Source organism: Patella vulgata, chromosome 2 (assembly GCF_932274485.2).
Source record: "Patella vulgata chromosome 2, xgPatVulg1.2, whole genome shotgun sequence".
Lineage (NCBI taxonomy): Eukaryota > Metazoa > Mollusca > Gastropoda > Patellidae > Patella > Patella vulgata.
This window is the reverse complement of record NC_065880.2, coordinates 56,649,021-56,667,564: the sequence shown is the minus strand read 5'-3', so window position 1 is coordinate 56,667,564 and position 18,544 is coordinate 56,649,021. Positions and strand designations below refer to the sequence as shown.

The 18,544-nt window shown below is 41.7% G+C and overlaps 1 protein-coding gene across 1 annotated transcript in view; it reads right to left on the bottom strand.

Annotated features, from left to right (window-relative positions):
- Positions 1-7,873, bottom strand: part of LOC126811245 (rab-like protein 2A) — a 60,766-nt gene extending 52,893 nt beyond the window's left edge. Inside the window, exon 1 of the mRNA XM_050536824.1 lies at positions 7,740-7,873. Coding sequence (XP_050392781.1) covers positions 7,740-7,843 — 104 coding nt within the window. The 5' untranslated portion in view covers positions 7,844-7,873. The remainder of the gene's footprint in view (positions 1-7,739) is intronic.
- Between the last annotated feature and the right edge of the window lie 10,671 nt (positions 7,874-18,544).

The following is an 18,544-nucleotide window of genomic DNA, read 5'->3' as shown; positions in this document are numbered from 1 at the left end:
CTGGTTGTCAAACTATCTGTCGAAATTAATCCACCACCGCAACAACTGCATTGGTTTCGCCTAGGGCTGGCAATCAATCCTGTTTCAAGTATCGATTATTGCAGACCATCCGCCGATAAATAATCGATAATATTGGCAAATTATTTTGACTTACAATTGGTTTGAAAACAATCATAATTTGTACATGAATAACGAATTATATGCGAGTTTATGTTGTGATATCTTTCTGTATACATGTAGAATTTTTTCAATTATTTGACAATAAAATAATAGCATTCCATAGCAAAACTAAGGTGTAGAAAGAAACTCGATCAACTTCGTTTGGAAGACAGAACCGCCACCGCTCACCATATTTTTGTCGCTTATGACCTGAATAATAATGAGTAAAATGTGGTTATTTCCTCCTCAGACATTTCTTCGCAAATTCCTTGATAAACTTATAAAGGGAAAGTATGTGTTTGACTTAGTAACAGAGAAGAGGAAAGCAATGGAGAGTCAAAACCAGCGGCTGCCCATCCTCGGTTACCCTGTGTACTCATTCCGTTCTACTCCACCATACCCTGGATTAATCTATGGGGGAGACACATTTTCAAGTTATCCGCCCTTGATGATTGTGCTATTTTTATCGACCAATCCCATAAATCGTTATTTGAAAAGGAAATTGGCAAAGGTAAGTAACTCTCATCGGACAACGTTAGGAGTTGGCCTATTCTAAATGCGTAATTATTAACAACCAATTATATATTATGTTAATGAAGACCAGACGTTTATATATTGTAGGGTCATTAGTTTTATTTAGAATCGTTCATTCGTCCCCGGAATTTTATGTCCACGTGAATTTTATGTTTACGTGATATCGTAGACAAGTTGTAGAGATCAAATTGCCATGTATAAGTTCAATAATAATAAACATAACATTAACAGAATGACATATTTCAGACAAAGAATGAATAGTAATAATAATAACAAAAGTCAAACATATAGATGTTATACATATTTGAAATCAACAACACATATTACAGATTTTGATAATACAGTTAAATATAAATAAATTTTTAATATATACATTATTTACATAAATCATTCAGTAAATGGACTTGAATATGGTTATCTACCCTTATAAAAACGAAGGTGAAACGATTGGTTTGTAAACTGTTTTCTGATTAGTTTGTAGACTGTAGCTACATTCTAGGCCAGGGCAGATAATTTGAAATCGTGGAAACCCTATGGATTAACCCAGGGTATAGTGGAGTAGAACGGAATGAGTACACTGGGTAACCGAGGATGGCGGCTGCCAGGCAGGATACGCCCACATTTTCGAGAGATGGATAGAAAACAAGCTAAAACGAAAGTGATTTTTCCTACAATCAAGGGCCATAATTCAGGAAATTACAATTCGATATGCGAAATATCGAAAGGAACCGAGATCTTTGGGTTATAAACTTACATTTCAAGTTTCAACAAAATCAGATAAAAATTGTAACCTTTTTAGGGTCCACAACCTTGATATACCATATTTTTACGCAAATTTGAGAACGATGGGCGGCCATTTTGTCTGTCAGTTTTGGGCCGAAATTCGAACTCAGCCGTCCTTAAGGTGTAACGGTGATATAATAATACAGTTTTTTAAATCAGATAAAAATTATGACCTCTATAGGGTAAACAAGCTAAAAATGCAATTATTCGTACAATCAGGGGCCATAATTCAGGAAGTTACGTTCCGATATGCGCGAATATCGAAAGGACCCGAGATGTTTGGGTTATAAACTTACATTTCAAGTTTCATCAAAATAGGATTAAAATTGTGACCTCTATAGGGACCACAACCTTGATATACCATATTTTTACGCTATTTGAGAACGAAGGGCGGCCATTTTGTCTGTCAGTTTTGGGCCGATTTTCACGAAATTCGAACTCAGCCGCCCTTAGGGTGTAACGGTGATACAATAATAATATGTTTTTTTTTAAATCGGATAAAAATTATGACCTCTATAAGGTCCACAAGCTAAAAACGTGATTTTTCGTACAATACGGGGCCATAATTCAGGAAGTTACGGTCCGATATGCGCGAATATTGAAAGGAACCGAGATCTTTGGGTTATAAACTTACATTTCAAATTTCAACAAAATCGGATAAAAATTGTGACCTCTATAGGGTCCACAACCTTGATATACCATATTTTTACGCTATTTGAGAACGAACGTCAGCCATTTTGTCTGTAAGTTTTGGGCCGATTTTCACGAAATTCGAAACTCAGTCATTCTTAGGGTGTAACGGTGATATAATAATACGATTTCTTAAATCAGATAAAAATTATGACCTCTATAGGGTCCACAAGCTAAAAACGCGATTTTTCGTACAATCGGGGGCCATAATTCAGGAAGTTATGTTCAGATATGCACGAATATCGAAAGGAACCAAGATCTTTGGGTTATAAGCATACATTTCAAGTTAAAACCAAATCGGATAAAAATTGTGACCTCTACAGTGTTCACAAGCTAAAAACGTGATTTTTCGTACAATAAGGGGCCATAATCCGATACATGCCAATATTGAAAGAAACCGAGATCTTAGGGTGATAAACCTATATTTCAAGTTTCAATGAAATCGGATAAAAATTGTGACCTGTAGACTGTTCAATTGTAGACGGACTGACGTCCGGATGGACGGACAGGGGCGACGACAATATACGTCCACATGAAAATGTGGGCGTATAAAAAGGGGCACAACTGGAGAGAGAAAGAGAGAAATGGGGTTTAACGTCCACTCGACACAAACTAGGTCATTTCGGGACTAACACATGGTTCAATTTTATTTTCATAATTTGCTTGCGCGTAGGGGTCTTTAGCAGTGGGAGGAAACCGGAGAAAACCCACGAGGTTGGACAGGCGACCTTACTCGTCACGTACAACCAGGGATTCGAAACCACGCCAGTTGACTCAATGACAGACTTTATGATACAGCGCTAACGTGCTAACCATTCAGCCATCCACACCCACCCTGGGGCACAACTGAATGTTACGTGATTTAAGCATTGGCTCTCATCATGACATAAGCGGCCAACATTACTCACCAACATTTGGTGACACCATGGGCATGGTGACACCGGTCGACTGGATAAATAATAAATTGAGAGATGCTGCAGCATGTAGCTACAATTAAAACATATCGTTAAACTGTGTTTAACACTACAATTGATACAGTCTAAGGCTCCTTATGCAAGTTCAAATAGGTTCAAACGCACAATTGTGAACACATATCATTACAGTTGTATTGAAATAAGTAATTTTATCACAAATAGTGAAGACTGGACCACTAAAATAGTTATCAAACACTTTTTCTTTGTGATTATGCGTTCTACATTTCCAAAGCCATGTTTCTTATAATGTGAAAGCCACCATGATACCGTAAGTTCGATAGGCCAGAAATTTTGCGTAGCAGTTGGGTTTCATATCGTTAATGACATTATGCGGTAAGGCTTCACCTTTATTTCAATGAGAATTGTATTATTATATGTTAAGCTATGTGCAGTATAATCCAACAAGTTACATGTTACTCTTTGATATTCTGAGGACGTAACATCTAACATCCGAACAGTCAAATGTTCGTCGCAAAAGTTGATAAGTAGTTTACTTCTTTCAGCGGACGGCAAAATTGACAATTTTCAGTTATCTGCACTGCTAACACATTAAAATTACATATCATATCATATGTTCTGAAATATCTTTTTGCTGTCTATTTTAAGAGATTTCACAAAAATCTTCGCCTACAACCGACAAAATAGTGAAACATTGGCGAAAGTTGAAATCTGGCATGGTGCACATTACAAACGGAATTCGTTAAACGAAACAAAATTTTGAATCATTTTAAATTTATTTAGTGATGGTCCAATTATCGATTTCACCATTCAGTAGCCTAATTGGCCGATGAGTGGCCTAAAGACTCGGTGCTTTATTATAGATATTTTCAACTCTCTACATGTAGATAGAAAAGGCGGGAAAATGTCACGTGACATTGACAAGACAGAAGCTATCATAATCAACTGGTAGCCATGAAACATTCTACAAACGCCGACAAATTTAAGGATTTATATTGTAATCAACATTTAATAACATTTTATAAATAATAATCTCAATCATGCCACCAATGCTAGAATTTCACTGCAACGGCAAAACTGTTGTAAAAAGTAAAAGCTGAAGCAAACACGGACTGCCACGGAATAAAATAGCCCAAATTGCACCGTTGTCCACGTACACGTACGTATCAAAAAGTTAAGAGAGAGAGAGAGAAATGGGGTTTAACGTCCACTCGACACAAACTACGTCATTTCGGGACTAACATATGGTTTAATTTTATTTCAATAATTCGCTTGCGCATAGGGGTCTTTAGCAGTGGGAGGAAACCGGAGGACCCGGAGAAAACCCACGAAGTTGGACAGGCGACCCTACTCCTTGTCACGTACAACCGGGGATTCGAAACCACGCCAGTTGACTCAATGACAGACTTTATGATACAGCGCGCGCACGCTAACCATTCAGCCATCCAACCCCCCCAAAAAGTTAAGCCTTTTATATACATGTAGATGCATGAAATGCATAGGTAATAACTTTTCAATATTATACAGTTGTTCAGGGGCGGCTGGGCTTGGGATTAGGTCATTAATTCAGAAATGCAAGATTTAGTTCTAAATAGTGTCCCTGAGCCTACCGTTATAATTTATTTTTTCATAAGAATGCTCACTCTCTAAAATAGTGCCCTTATTATAGAAGGTTATGGCAGAGCCGTGGGAAATTTTATGAATCAATTTTAGTTATGGTTGACATGATGGCAACCGTTGGGAACACTTCATTTCAATGTGGGCGTATAAAAATTGCATGTTCAGTGACGGAAAATGACAACAGTATTTGTTAAATATGAAGAAAGGCAATCGTACCTTGTCAGCTAATTGTAGCTATGGCATTTACAAATTTTTGGTGCCGTTGTAGAAGAATCCTAATTTCAAGCACTGGTCATGATTTAGGCCTACTAATTAATTATTTTTAACTACGTGTGAAGAGAGACCTAATTATTCCTTCAATAAACATTGTCTTCTATCTCGATATAAAATCTCTACAAAAACAGTACATGCGCAATCCATAGAAATATTGTACAAAAATGCACTTCGTTTCGCGTAAAACAGCCACAGGGGTACTCAAATTTTTAATGCGGAGGATATGACGTCAAAAAAAGGTCAAAATATCCCAACATTGCGACTGAAAGAAATGTTGGTGCATGTGATATTGGATAAACCTGTTTCACTGAACAACGTTTGTCAGTAAGTGTCATTGTTGTTCAGAGATGGATCACACAATAAGGTAGGACATGCATTTAGAATTTTTCAACTGACGCCTTTCAGCTCGTGGCTATATGATTATGATGCGCCAACAATTCAGTTGCAGTTCATTCCAAATAAGTACAGCTTCAGAAATCTTGAGGTTACGTGTGAACGAAACCTCAAGACACTTTGGAGTATGTGCAGTACAGTTTTGGGTCAGTTTATGTATAAATTAAGGGAGCTATAGGCCAGTAACCTTTTTGTGGTCATTTGACTAAAAAAAGTTGTGCAAAGGAACTCCGTATGATGAGCCACTACTGTGGCTGGAGTAAGGCAGAAGACATCAGTAGTCAGTAGTGGAACCATTTCTACTCAGTCTGTAGATAACAAATCTTACCTCTCAACCCTCCGTGTTTCGAGATAAGAGATGATGCCATTTACTCCAATATAGCACATGCGAGAGCGATTCGCACCCGGCACTTGTAAACAAAATTGACAATATTTTTAATCAAAACAACGAATGATTATTGTTATTTATAATATTTCTGCCACATCCAACTACAATTTAGCATATAATCCTACCTGAAACAGGTACAAATCGTCGTTTTTAAAATCAAAGCGTTAAGCCTTTACTAAGACCGCCATCTTTTTAAACGATACGCTGTCATCATGAAGGCAGGGCGGCTCTATTTCAGTATCGCACCTCTACCAGTTCCCGAGGTCGTAGAGACTTGTAATTTTAAGGGGATGTTCGGGTGGGCTAGCAATGACCTCACACCAAATTTCAGCCGAATCGGTCAATAACTTTTTATTTTACGTTAGTTTAGCTTCTATAAGAGATAAGTTTATCCGAGGCTGACCTTAAAAATATCTTTGTTTCGCCTAACGCGACCGACTAACTAAAACCACCCCCGACTTAAATTATTTTATTGCACTTTTCCACGATCTTTTTATTTTATTTTGTGTGTCAACCTGAAATATATCACGAGAGTTATTTCCCTTTACTATGGCTATGGTTTGATTCATTATTGAAACTGGTTGATCAAGACGAAAGCGTCATAGGTGTCGCTTCTCAACAAAATGGTTGCAGACAAATACACGTCCATTCCCACGAAATGATTCTGCTTCTATGTCTGTGGTGCGTAGTTTTAAACATGACGACGATATTTTCAAAATCCGTTTTCGAGAAAAATGAAGGCACAACCCGCAGTATCGTTAAAAACGTGTTGAAGGAGTTTCACACTTCAAGTTCGTGGCAAATCGTTTGCGAGTCGGGCATCACGAAAAATTCCCTATGTCATTCACTCATTTATTTTTTTGCCAATTGAATAAAGAAGACGAATGTTTCCACCCGGAAAATTATTAAGCTGTCAAATTAGCTTTTAAGTTTAATAAAAAAACTTTCAGTTCGTTACTTTTTACGTCAGACCCCAAATTCATTAAACAAAATTAATGAATCTGTAGTATACAGCTAATAAGTTTTCTGTATTGATTTCACTAACTTTAAAAAAAAAATCTGAAAAAAAAACCGACCTACCGACCCTTCTCCTCGATTGTGGGTCGGATTTGGTGAAACAAAGATATTTTTAAGGTCAGCCCGATTTTGACGCCATTTTGTTTGTTGACTATTTAGGCTTGAATGACGTCATATGTGGATTGTGGGTTAGGATAAGGGCTAGGACCTGTAGATTTCGTCATAGTCTCAAGATGTAGACAGGACTAGCCCTAACCCTAACCCTGTCTTGTTATTCGAGTCTAAATAGCCAACAAACAAAATGGCGTCAAAATCGGATAAACTTTCCCTCATATAAGCTAAACTACAGTAAAATAAAAAGTTATTGACAGATTCGGCTGAAATTTGGTGTGAGGTCATGGCTAGGCCCCATGAATACCCCCTGAAAATTTCAAGTCTCTATGATCATGGGAACTGGTAGAGGTGCGATACTGAAATAGAGCCGGCAGGGCTAAATATAAGGCTTTTATAACAGCCAATCAAAAGGGCAATCTAAAGCATTTTAACTATGAATGGTTTTCGATGGCGGTGAATGTCCGACAAAAACAACGCTTCATTAATTTATATAAAGCGAATATTTGGAGTTAGGAGGCGAATATTTGAGTTAGGAGGCGAATATTTGAGTTAGGAGGCGAATATTTGGAGTTAGGCGACAGTTGTGCCACTACATTGGCCTCTGTAAGTTTAATTAATCATTAATAAAGAAATTGAGTTTGCCACTTGGAAATAAAGGCACCCAATCGTAGCTAAAAACAAACACATCAGTATATCTCAACGTTTTTAGTTCTGTTCTCGTAGCTACTCAGTCTGCAGCATGCTCATGCTGCATGGCATAGCAACGGGGATACTACTGATGTTTTTACATCCTCTCAGAAATGTTATGAATTAAAACTTGTTCTCGCAATACCTACTTAGACTTTCCAACAGCGCTGTCTCCTAAACATATTATTTTAACCTTTACTTCGTCACTATCGTCAGTTTTATCGTAATCGGGAACTGCAGTTATATTCGCCATGTTCACTCCAAAATATGTACTTCCGCTGCTGACTTGTGGGATATAACTTTCCGAAACGAGGCAAGAGATAAAATCACGTGCCCTCCCTACCGCCGGATTTCGTTTCCGGAGTATAAATATAGCCTATCTCATAAACCGTTCAAGATATCTTTACGGAACTTTGTACCAACATTAACCCATTAGATAGTAGCTCTGCCATTTGCTAATTTGAAGTTTCTCGAATTTAAAATTACTTGTGTTTCCATGGAAACAGATTTGACTTAGTTTGTGATAGATTAGCGACCGGCAGCTATTTTTAAATATATTGAGTGGGCGCCATGGAAAACGCATCACTTTTTTTTCCCAAATATTTTATTACTAGGTGGTTTTGTATGTATAAAATTATGCAATACTATGAACTATTGTTTCACACAATGCTCCCAAACGCAAAAAATATCGGCCCGTGTGCACAAAAAAAATGAAAGTGGATAAACGACCGGATCCGGCTTCCGATATATCGTCTCTGATTGGCCAATTTTAACATGTGGACATTTTCCAATATGGCGGCCTCTACAGGCTTTATGACTCTAAATTCACTTTTAGTGGGGATGAAACAATTTGAATTTAAGAATAAAGTGACATATTGGCGAAGAGATACGTGGACATTAGAAAATGGGTTAGGGTTAGGGTTTGGAACCGAAATTTACGATATCCGGTTTCATATTAAATTTTCGTTAAAGAACCGGGCGGCAACCGGTCGTTTATCCACTGCCAAAAAAAATTGCACGAGATGCACATATTCACGTGCAGCATTGTGTGTGAGCCCTTTAAAAGCATGTTTTCAACTTAATGTGCAGTACATGACCTGTGAAACGTCAATCTGTCGTAATTTGTTGTTGGACGTGTGAAGGAATCGAGCTAGAGATGCCGAGACTTACTGAAAATGAACGGAATGAAGCCATGGGAATGTCCAGGGGTCTACGCGTGCTATTGCCAGACACTTCAATTGTCATCAGTCAACTATTGTGAGGTTGGTGGAACGTGTTCGAGTTACTGGATCAACACGTGACCGTCAACGTCCTGGTCCACAACGCGTTACAACCCAGACTCAAGACCGCTACATCCGGGTCACTCATCTGCGTGACAGATTCCGCCCAGTGACTCGAACAGGTGCAGCAGTCGTCGGAAGACAAGGACCAGTAAGTGCCAACACCGTAAGACGTCGTCTAAGAGAAGTAGGACTCCGTACACGACGACCTTATGTTGGAGCTATCCTCAGGGATCATCACCGTCAGTGGCGTTTGATAAGGGCTCAAGGACACCAGACATGGAGAAGAGTAGACTGGCAAAGTGTTCTCTTCAGTGATGAGAGTCGCTTTCATCTTTATCACGCTGATGGCCGTCAACGTGTGTGGAGACGTCTTGGGGAACATCTTGCAGACTGCTGCGTCTTCAAAACAAATCGATGGGGTGGGGGAAGTGTATAATGGTGTGGGGAGGCTTTACATTTCATCACCGGACCGCCCTACAAATTTGCAGGGGTCGCGTTAATGCTGTAGCCTACCGTAATGATGGCCAGTGGAGGACACACGCGCTACTGACATCTGTGTCGTACTTTTGGTTTTGACCCCTCTAACTTTGTACCCTTGATTACAGATTAAACATCCATAAGTGCACAAATGTGGTGTTATTGATGTGTTCCTGTTTGAATATTGTTCACGAAAAACTAAGTGATGCGTTTCCATGGCGCTCAGTATATTATTTTCTTCTTCAGAAGCTGGTTAGTTTCCGAAAGCTGTATCTCAGTTTTGTAACAGCGCCAAGTTTATGAAAATCGGAGCAGAACTGACTGAGTTACTGCCCATTTAGTAACGCGAACTGGCAGACCCCTTGTTCGCGAAATTGGCCATTTTGCTTCAATTAGTTCAATTTTCAACCCCACGTCATATCTCAGAAACCAAAAGTCCTAGAGTAGAGACATAATTATTTCACCAAAATAAAGCTAATTTACGCACCAACACAATCATGCAAACACATTACACATAGGTTGAGAAGTTTATTTTCTAATGTTTGCAATAACCGTAAACTTGAACTAAGTAACAAGCAGCTATTTTTAAATATTAATTTGTTGTCTATAGCCTAACGTTGTTATTTTCCCAAAGCTGCACATCTCAGCATTGTAACAACACCAATTTTTTAAAAATCGGAGCAGTATTGACGGAGTTACTGTCCGTTTAGTAACGCCAACTGGCAGACCCCCCCCCCCCCCCAACACACACACACTTTTCGCGAAATCGCGGTAGCACGATTTACCCAACCTACCCAAATCTACCCAAATCCACCACTATTTCATATCATATCACAATAATTTGTATTGGTATTTGATAATATACCGTTCTTTCTGTCAAATTATCATTTTTAATTTTAAATTGTAGCGTTTTTGTGTCAGAATGTGATTTCCACGTAACTTTGGAAGTCGTAACCAAGGGACATAACTCCTCTAATACAATGAATGAAATATGGTTTAATGACACGTCAGCTCCAACCGGGCTATATTGCGCCAAACATGGTGATGCTACGAGACAAACTAGAAACAAATAATCACAATATTATCTATATATACTATTCAAAAAAAGAAGGGGATATTTGATTTTGGGGGCATAATACTAAAATATGCAAATGACTACGAAAAAAGTCACTATAGAACCTAACAGAAGAAACATTTCCAGTTACATGTGACGCCCAAACGCACCAATAGCTACCGCATGGAATGCAGGTGATGCTTGGGATCATCATGGGGGTCCAACCCAAGATTTGCACGACCCTGACTTTGAATGTTACAGTCATTGTGGCATTGAATTCCAGGGTGGAAACATCAGTTTAATTGTTTTAGTGACCAGAAAACAAATTTTGATATGCGTCGGCTTACCCAAAATGAAAGGTTACGTGCCCTTGGCATGCTACAGATCGGCACAACACAGGCGGTTGTGGCGCGGACGATGAATGTTTCTCAGTCTGTCATAAGCAGGCTATGGTCCAGATACCGTGATACACAATCTGTACAGGACAGACCACGCTCAGGTCGACCAAGGGCGACAACTCAAGCCCAGGATCGATTTATCCGTACCTTGGCCTTGAGAAATCGTGTCATCACAGCAAATCAGATCAGCGCTCGTCTTCAAACAGACACTGGTGTGAGAGTGAGTGGCCAGACGATTCGGAATCGACTGCATAGGGGTCACCTTCGCGCCCGACGTCCTCGCGTGATCCCTTGTTTGAGAGATCATCACATTCAGGCAAGACGTCGTTGGTGTAGGGATCGTCAACACTGGGATAATCGACGCTGGAGCAATGTGATGTTTTCAGATGAGTCAAGGTTCACTGTTGATTTTTTGGACAGACGTAGGAGGGTGTGGCGTCGTCGAAACGAGCGCTTCCAAGACGTTAACGTCATCAGACATGATCGATTTGGGGGTGGTTCTGTTATGGTGTGGGGAGGCATCACTGTTGCTGGAAGAACAGCTTTACATGTTGTTGCAGGGCGTGTTACAGGCCAGTACTACCGGGACAACATCTTGGCAGTCCATGTTGTGCCGTTCGCACGACGTCATGGCCGCCGTTTCATCTTCCAGGATGACAACGCAAGATGTCACAGGGCCAGGATCGTTACAGGTTACCTCCAACAACAGAACATCACCACATTACCTTGGCCAGCACTGAGTCCCGACCTCTCCCCCATCGAGAATGTCTGGGACATGCTTGGACAGAGGTTACGTCAACGTCAACAACGTCCTGCCAATGTCCAAGAACTTGCTGCTGCGTTGCAACAGGAATGGGACAATCTGGACCAAAATGACCTTAGACGTCTCATTAGGAGTATGCCACGTCGGATCAATGCTTGTTTGGCAAACAGAGGAGGATTTACCCGTTACTGACTTGGTTGTGATGCTGTGGTAACTTTGCTGTTTGACCCCGGGTATCATTTTACCCTTATAATGGTCAGTCTGTGCCTTACTTAGTCTAACGATCATTTGGAATAAATCGATGAATGTGAATTTCATTTCATTTTGTCATTTGTTTCTTCGTCAGTTTCATTAGGTGACTTTAATAACACTTAAAAATCAAATATCCCCTACTTTTTTTGAATAGTATATATAAAAACAAATATCACAGTAAATATAAAATAAAAATAAATATCACAAACTTTATGTATATATATTTAAAACATGAAAGAGAAAATCAGGATATATACAATTAAAATTTTCGATAAAAGTTTGTCTCTTTTAAAAAATCTAGCGCTTTACATATAGACCCGGCTGGGCAAACAATTGGTGTAGTGAATGGCAACGGTAGTACCGTGATCTTGTATGTTTGAGATGGCAGGATGGGGGGCCTGACAAGGACAGCTGTCTAGTTGTTCGGATGGGACGAAAAACCGAGGTCCCGTGTACACATTGGCGTGCACGTAAAAGATCCCTTGGCAGTTGGAATTCGATATAAGACTAGGCCGTAGCGCCGCTGCCCGGGCAAAATTTCCCTCATTGCACACTGTATGGCGTATGCCCGTCTTCATTAGCCCAGGATAGGAGCAGAACCGTAGGACGTTAAACCCCATTTCATTTCATTTCATTTCATGTTTGAGATGCTTGCACTCAATCAAAATGTGCTTAACTGTCAAAGGAACATGACAGTGTTCACATTCTGGTTGAGGCTCTCGCTTTAAGATGAAAATGTGTGTTAAAAAGGTATGACCAAGACGAGAGCGACACAAAACAACTTCATCCCTCCTCTTGGTTCTATAGGAGCTTGGCCAGTCTCCTAAGAGAGGTTTGATATGATGAAGTTTATTTGTGCCTGCAAGATCCCAAGACCGCTGCCAGCGGCCATGAATGAAATTATGTACATGTATGATAGATTTAAAATCTTTCGAACCATCTGTGTAAACAGGTGCATAATCACCATATTTAGACCTTAGCTCTCGAAAGAGAGGCTGAAAAACCGTGGAGTTAGTATCTCTCCTTTTATGTTGCGTAAGATCGAAATCAATCTTTGGGGGAGATATAGCCCACGGAGGAGTCCTAAAGAAAGGGGTATTCGCAATACTGTCAAGGCTGATACCAGCCTCCGACAAAAGGGGTTGTATGCGAATACCGAATGGTGGAATAACTTAAGTCTTGAGCAGATATAAATGCTCATGAAAGGGTCTAAATGTCTTTACCAAATTTAATGCTAAAGATGCTATTTTCGTAGCATACTGCAGGGTCAGTTTATCACGTCTGTTTCGCAATGAGGGCTCGACGTATAAACTGTCCACTGGAGATGTACGAAATGCTCCTAAACTGATTCTAAGTCCCTGGTTGTGTATGGTGTCGAGCTCTTTGAGATAAGATTCGCGGGCAGACCCATACACAATACACCCATAATCGAGTTTTGATCGAATTAATTCTCGATATAATCGGAGCAAGACCTTACGGTCTGCTCCCCAGTCAGTATTTGATAAAACTCTCAATATGTTGAGGGCTTTCAGACATTTCTTTTTTAGGTTTTTAATATGGGGGATAAATGATAATTTCTTATCAAATATCAGCCCCAGAAATTTGGTTTCATCCACAACTGGAAGGCGGTTGCCATCCAAGAAAAGTTCTGGATCTGGATGCAAACATCGTTTCTGACAGAAATGCATGCGGACAGTCTTGGTCTTCGAAAAACGAAATCCATTTTCGGTCGCCCATTGTTGGAGTGAATTCAAACAAAGCTGCAACTTACGTTCTATTATCCGCATGTCTGTAGAACCATAGCACATCTGAAAGTCATCAACATAAAGAGCGCCGTTTGTACCTGGTTTAAGGCACGCTGGGATAGTATTAATTTTTATTGCAAACAATGTAGGAGATAAAATACTTCCCTGAGGAACACCCATTTCCTGGGGAAATGAGTCAGAGAATATTGATCCCAGTCGTACCTAATGACCTATCTTCCAGGAAATTTTTAATGAAGATAGGTAAGCGACCTCGTAGGCCGAGGTTATGGAGGTTGTCAGTAATGAGGTTGTTGGACTCAAGGCACCAAACAAGCCTTCGATTGATCAATCTCTCCATGGTTTTGCAAATGCAGCTAGTCAAAGCGATCGGACCATAGTTGGTAGGATTCGTATGATCTTTACCCGGTTTAGGGATGGGAATTATTGTGGCTTCATGCCACGAAGGGGGAAAATTCCCATCAACCCAAATCCGATTAAAAAGATCCAATAAAATTAATAGAGTGGAAAAAGGTAAATGTTTTAGAATTTGGTAGTGTATTTAATCTGGACCAGTTGCAGTGTCCCGAGCTCGCTTTAGCGAATCCCGAAGTTCTGCAATGGAAAAGGTATCATTGTAGCAATTATCATTGCGGGACTTGAAATTAAGTCGCCCTATCTCCTGCTGTTGTTTAATGCCTAGAAAGGCATTGGCGGAGAAATTGAATGATAAATTAAATGAAAATGTACTGGTCAGAGAATTAGCTATATCAGGAAATGTTGTTAAGGTGGTATTATCAACATTTAGATGATTAACTGATAATGTACTACTTTTACCTTTAATCCTACAAATCCTATCCCATACCGATTTTGATGTTGTACGGGAATTGATCCTACATTTGCTTAGCGTATGGTTCTACGGGCCTTAGTTCGGACCATCTGATATGCCGCAATATTCTCCATGGAAGGATGGTTCTTTAGTCGTCTTAGCTAGGATACGATCACGCTCTTTTAGAGCGGATTTGCAATCGTCATTATACCAGCTACATCTTGAAGAATTGAAGTGAATAAGGACATGGGCTCATCTGCATCTTCTAACAGTAGTATGGGGGCCTGCACAGGGACGCACGTGTACGCATGCGCGCATGTGCGTGCACGTGACCTTGTACTGGATGACCCCTTGCACGTGCATGACCTTGCACGTGCGTGACCTAGTTCGAGAGGGGCGCGCGCGCACGGGAAAGAAGAGAGAAAGAAGAGAGAGAGAGAGCAGAAGAAAAAGAAGAAGGGGAAGACCAAAGGAAGGGGGAAGGGGAAACAACTCTTTTTGCATTCATTATGTTGGCCCTGAAAAGGGCCATTGTCCTCACTAGAATGTGAGGGTGCGACGCACTTTATGTCGGTTGCGTCTGATGGTCTCCACTAATTCGGGAGGGTGTCTTTTCCTGGGAGGTGTTTTTAATACCGCGTCAGGTAAGACGAAGACATCGTCAGGGGTAATCACGGCAAGAGTATTACCCCTTAGATACACGAGCGTGTCTACGCTGGGGTTTTCTTCGAGGCGTATGATCGGAGCACCGCCAGCCATTCTGATAATGAGTGATGAATGGTGTGTCGTTTTATAACCGTAAGGTCGAATCCATTTGAGGGGTGACAGACGAGTCCATTCATGGAGTGAGTCACAGGACGAATCCATTTGAGGGGTATGACGTCACAGACGAGTCCATTCATGGAGTTACGTCACAGTGCTTAGCATAACGTTATGCATCGTAGGTTGAACGTTGGAGGCTAAAAATAGACGTGATGCAACGTTATACAACGCATGTGCAACGTTATACGACGTGGGGTGTACGATATCGAACGTTTGATGACGTCACGACTTAATTGGGACAGGTTTGGACGCTTTCATGCTATCATGCCGAGCAAGATGAGTTTTTCATTACGACCCGTCGACAGAAGATACAGTAGATTGTTTAGAACCGAATCGCTATGTGTGGAAATAGACTTTCTGGAGGATTGGACCCACGTTCCGACCATAGATGTGCCACAACGATTACACAACACCTTTGAGGCCATCATAGAGGAAATTCGCCGAACCGTGGACGCCAGAGAAAATGACTACGTTAGAATTGCCATCAATCACCCAGGACTCAAATCACCCATCTGGTTACCGTTCCGTGAGCATCGTTTGTTAAAGGCCAAAGACGTTTTACAGAAAGTGGCTGCCGTATTACAGAGTAATGAAGAATTTCGACTGGATCAGCGCATGTCTATGAGTATCTGTCACGTGTCCCTTCCCGATGGCAGAGGTAGCGGAACAAATGTGAAGAAGAGACACAGTGCTAATTTCGACGAGTATTTGAAGAAAAAGAGATGCCTCGTCACCATCAAGAATGCCGACGAATTATGTTTTCAGTGAGCCATTGTCGTCGCCCGTCACTATACCAACAAACAATACACGCCTGAATGGGAAAGAGAAAGGAACAGACTACAGAGGAGGGCAGGACCCCAATGGTGGCAGACGAGGAAAACGGAGGTCCTCATCGAGGCCGTCGGTGGAACCAGACAAGCCTGCACAGGGATAGAAACGTGGGAACTGTATGCCAAGTATTTGGGAGAACAAGGATACCAACTGAACGTTTTCTCTCAAGCCATCTTTGGTAAGGCGATCTATCCCGGAACAAAATACGTCACCAGAACACCAAAACATCTGAACCTGTATTTACACAGCAGACATTACGACGTCATTAACTCCATGTCGGCCTTTGTGGAAAGGTCGTATTTTTGTGAGACCTGTCAAGGTTGCAAGAAAGTAGGTCCACCCTGTCCACCCGATCCCAATACAAAGACTTGTTACCGATGTCATCGCGTGTTTATGAGCCGCCAGTGTTTCGACAACCATCTCGCCACCCGTTCCAGAGCCAAGTGCAGTGTATGTCATCGCTGGAAGAAATATGAAAAATGCCAGAAGGAGTGGGACATCATCAAGGCCAAGCGAAATTTGGAAGAACACCGATGCGGAGAATACGAGTGCTCCATCTGCCGAGAGTGGCACACGGCCGAAAAACAGTTTTGTTACATTCAACCGCTAAAATCACCAATCGACATGAAAGGAGACAGAAAGGCACAAATCAACAAACATAAGAATACAACGTTGACCCGCTTCGTCTTCTTTGACTTTGAATGTCAGCAAGATTCCGGTGAGCACATTCCCAGCCTATGTGTTCTGCAAGTGTGCTGTCATCTTTGCATCGACAACCAAGAACCCTGCGAGCACTGCGACCAATATTGGAATCACCAGCGAGAAATTGTTTTTAAAGGTCAAGACACGCTGGACGATGTGGGAAAATGGTTTTTACAACTCGCTGCTTGGAAAAATGACAATCACGAATCGAGTCCCGTGATCGCCGTGGCGCACAATTTCAAAGGTTACGACAGACTGCTGATTTTACAGACGCTGCACAAACATTCCGTGGCGCTACCCAAAGTGATTATGGACGGTGGTAAAGCGATGATGATCACTGTCGGCACTTTTTACCCATGACTTTACGAGACATGACCAAGACCTTTGGCCTGCAAGAACTCAAGAAAGGTTATTTCCCTCACCACTTCAACAGACCGGAGAATGAAGATTACGTAGGTACCTATCCTCCCGACACCGATTACGATCCAGATGGCATGAGTGTATCGGAACGAGAGAAATTTCACGAGTGGTACGAACAGCACAGTCACAACATCTTTGATTTTCGCCAGGAAATTTTGGCCTACTGTCGCAGCGATGTGGATGTCTTGCGCCGATGTTGTGGCGTGTTTCGCGAGATATTCCTCATGGACACGGGAATCGATCCCCTTGAGAAGAGGATGACCGGGGCGTCCGCCTGCAGTCGCGTGCTACGCACGCACTACCTGAAGAAAGACACTCTCGTCGTTATTCCTCGAGCCCTGATGCCTAGTCGGCTCTCACAGTTTGGATGGTATGGACACGACCACAGGCACGGTGTACGAATTTCACGAGTGTGCCTTTCACGGTTGTCCCAAATGTTTTCCGGGCCACGTCCAAGACGTTCAACATAAACATCTCTACGATCTCTCTCGCAGTATGAGAGACTTGTACCAGAAGACCCAAGAACGTCACCGTCGACTCCAGGAGCAGTACGGTATGCAGACTATCCGCATCATGTGGGAGTGTGAGATGGAGGAAGAACGACGCCATGATCCCGAGATGGACGAATTTTTGAGCGGATTGGAAGATCAGCAATGGCCCGCCCCCGAACCTCTCATGCCCCACAACGCTTTCTTTGGCGAGAGTACCAATGCCATTCAACTGATGGTCAACGAGTCGGTCGAAGACATGCGCTACATTGACGTGGCGTCTCTCTACCCCTACATCTGCAAGTACGGTACGTTTCCCATCAAGGAACCCACGATCGTCACACAGCACGATCAAGACCAGTGGCAGTAGTACGAAGGTTGATCAAGTGTTCGGTTTTGCCGCCTCGTGGCCTGTACCACCCGGTGCTTCCTTTTCGACGCAAACAAAAATTGGTGTTTGCCCTGTGTCAAAGCTGCGTCGACGAACACATGCAACAAGGGGAGATTGCCGAATACCAACCTTGTGATCACACTGATGAACAGCGAGCCTGGGTCGGTACGTTTGTACTAGTAAAAATACAGCACGTACGATCCCGAGGCCAAAACTGGAGGTTTATTTACCGGTTACTTCAACCACTACCTGTAGAAGAAGATGGAAAGTAGCGGTTATCCCGACACCTGTCACACCGAAGATGGCGTTCAAACACCCCTTTACCATGTTAGTCAGCGGTCCAACGGGTGTTGGAAAGACGGTCTTTGTACAGGAATTTCTCCAAGCGTCCCTGTTCGACATCCCTCCTCAGGGCATTGTGTGGGCCTACGGGGAATGGCAAGAGAGTTACGATCGCTTTCCTTACACTTACGTCAAAGGTTTGACAGACATTGACGACGTG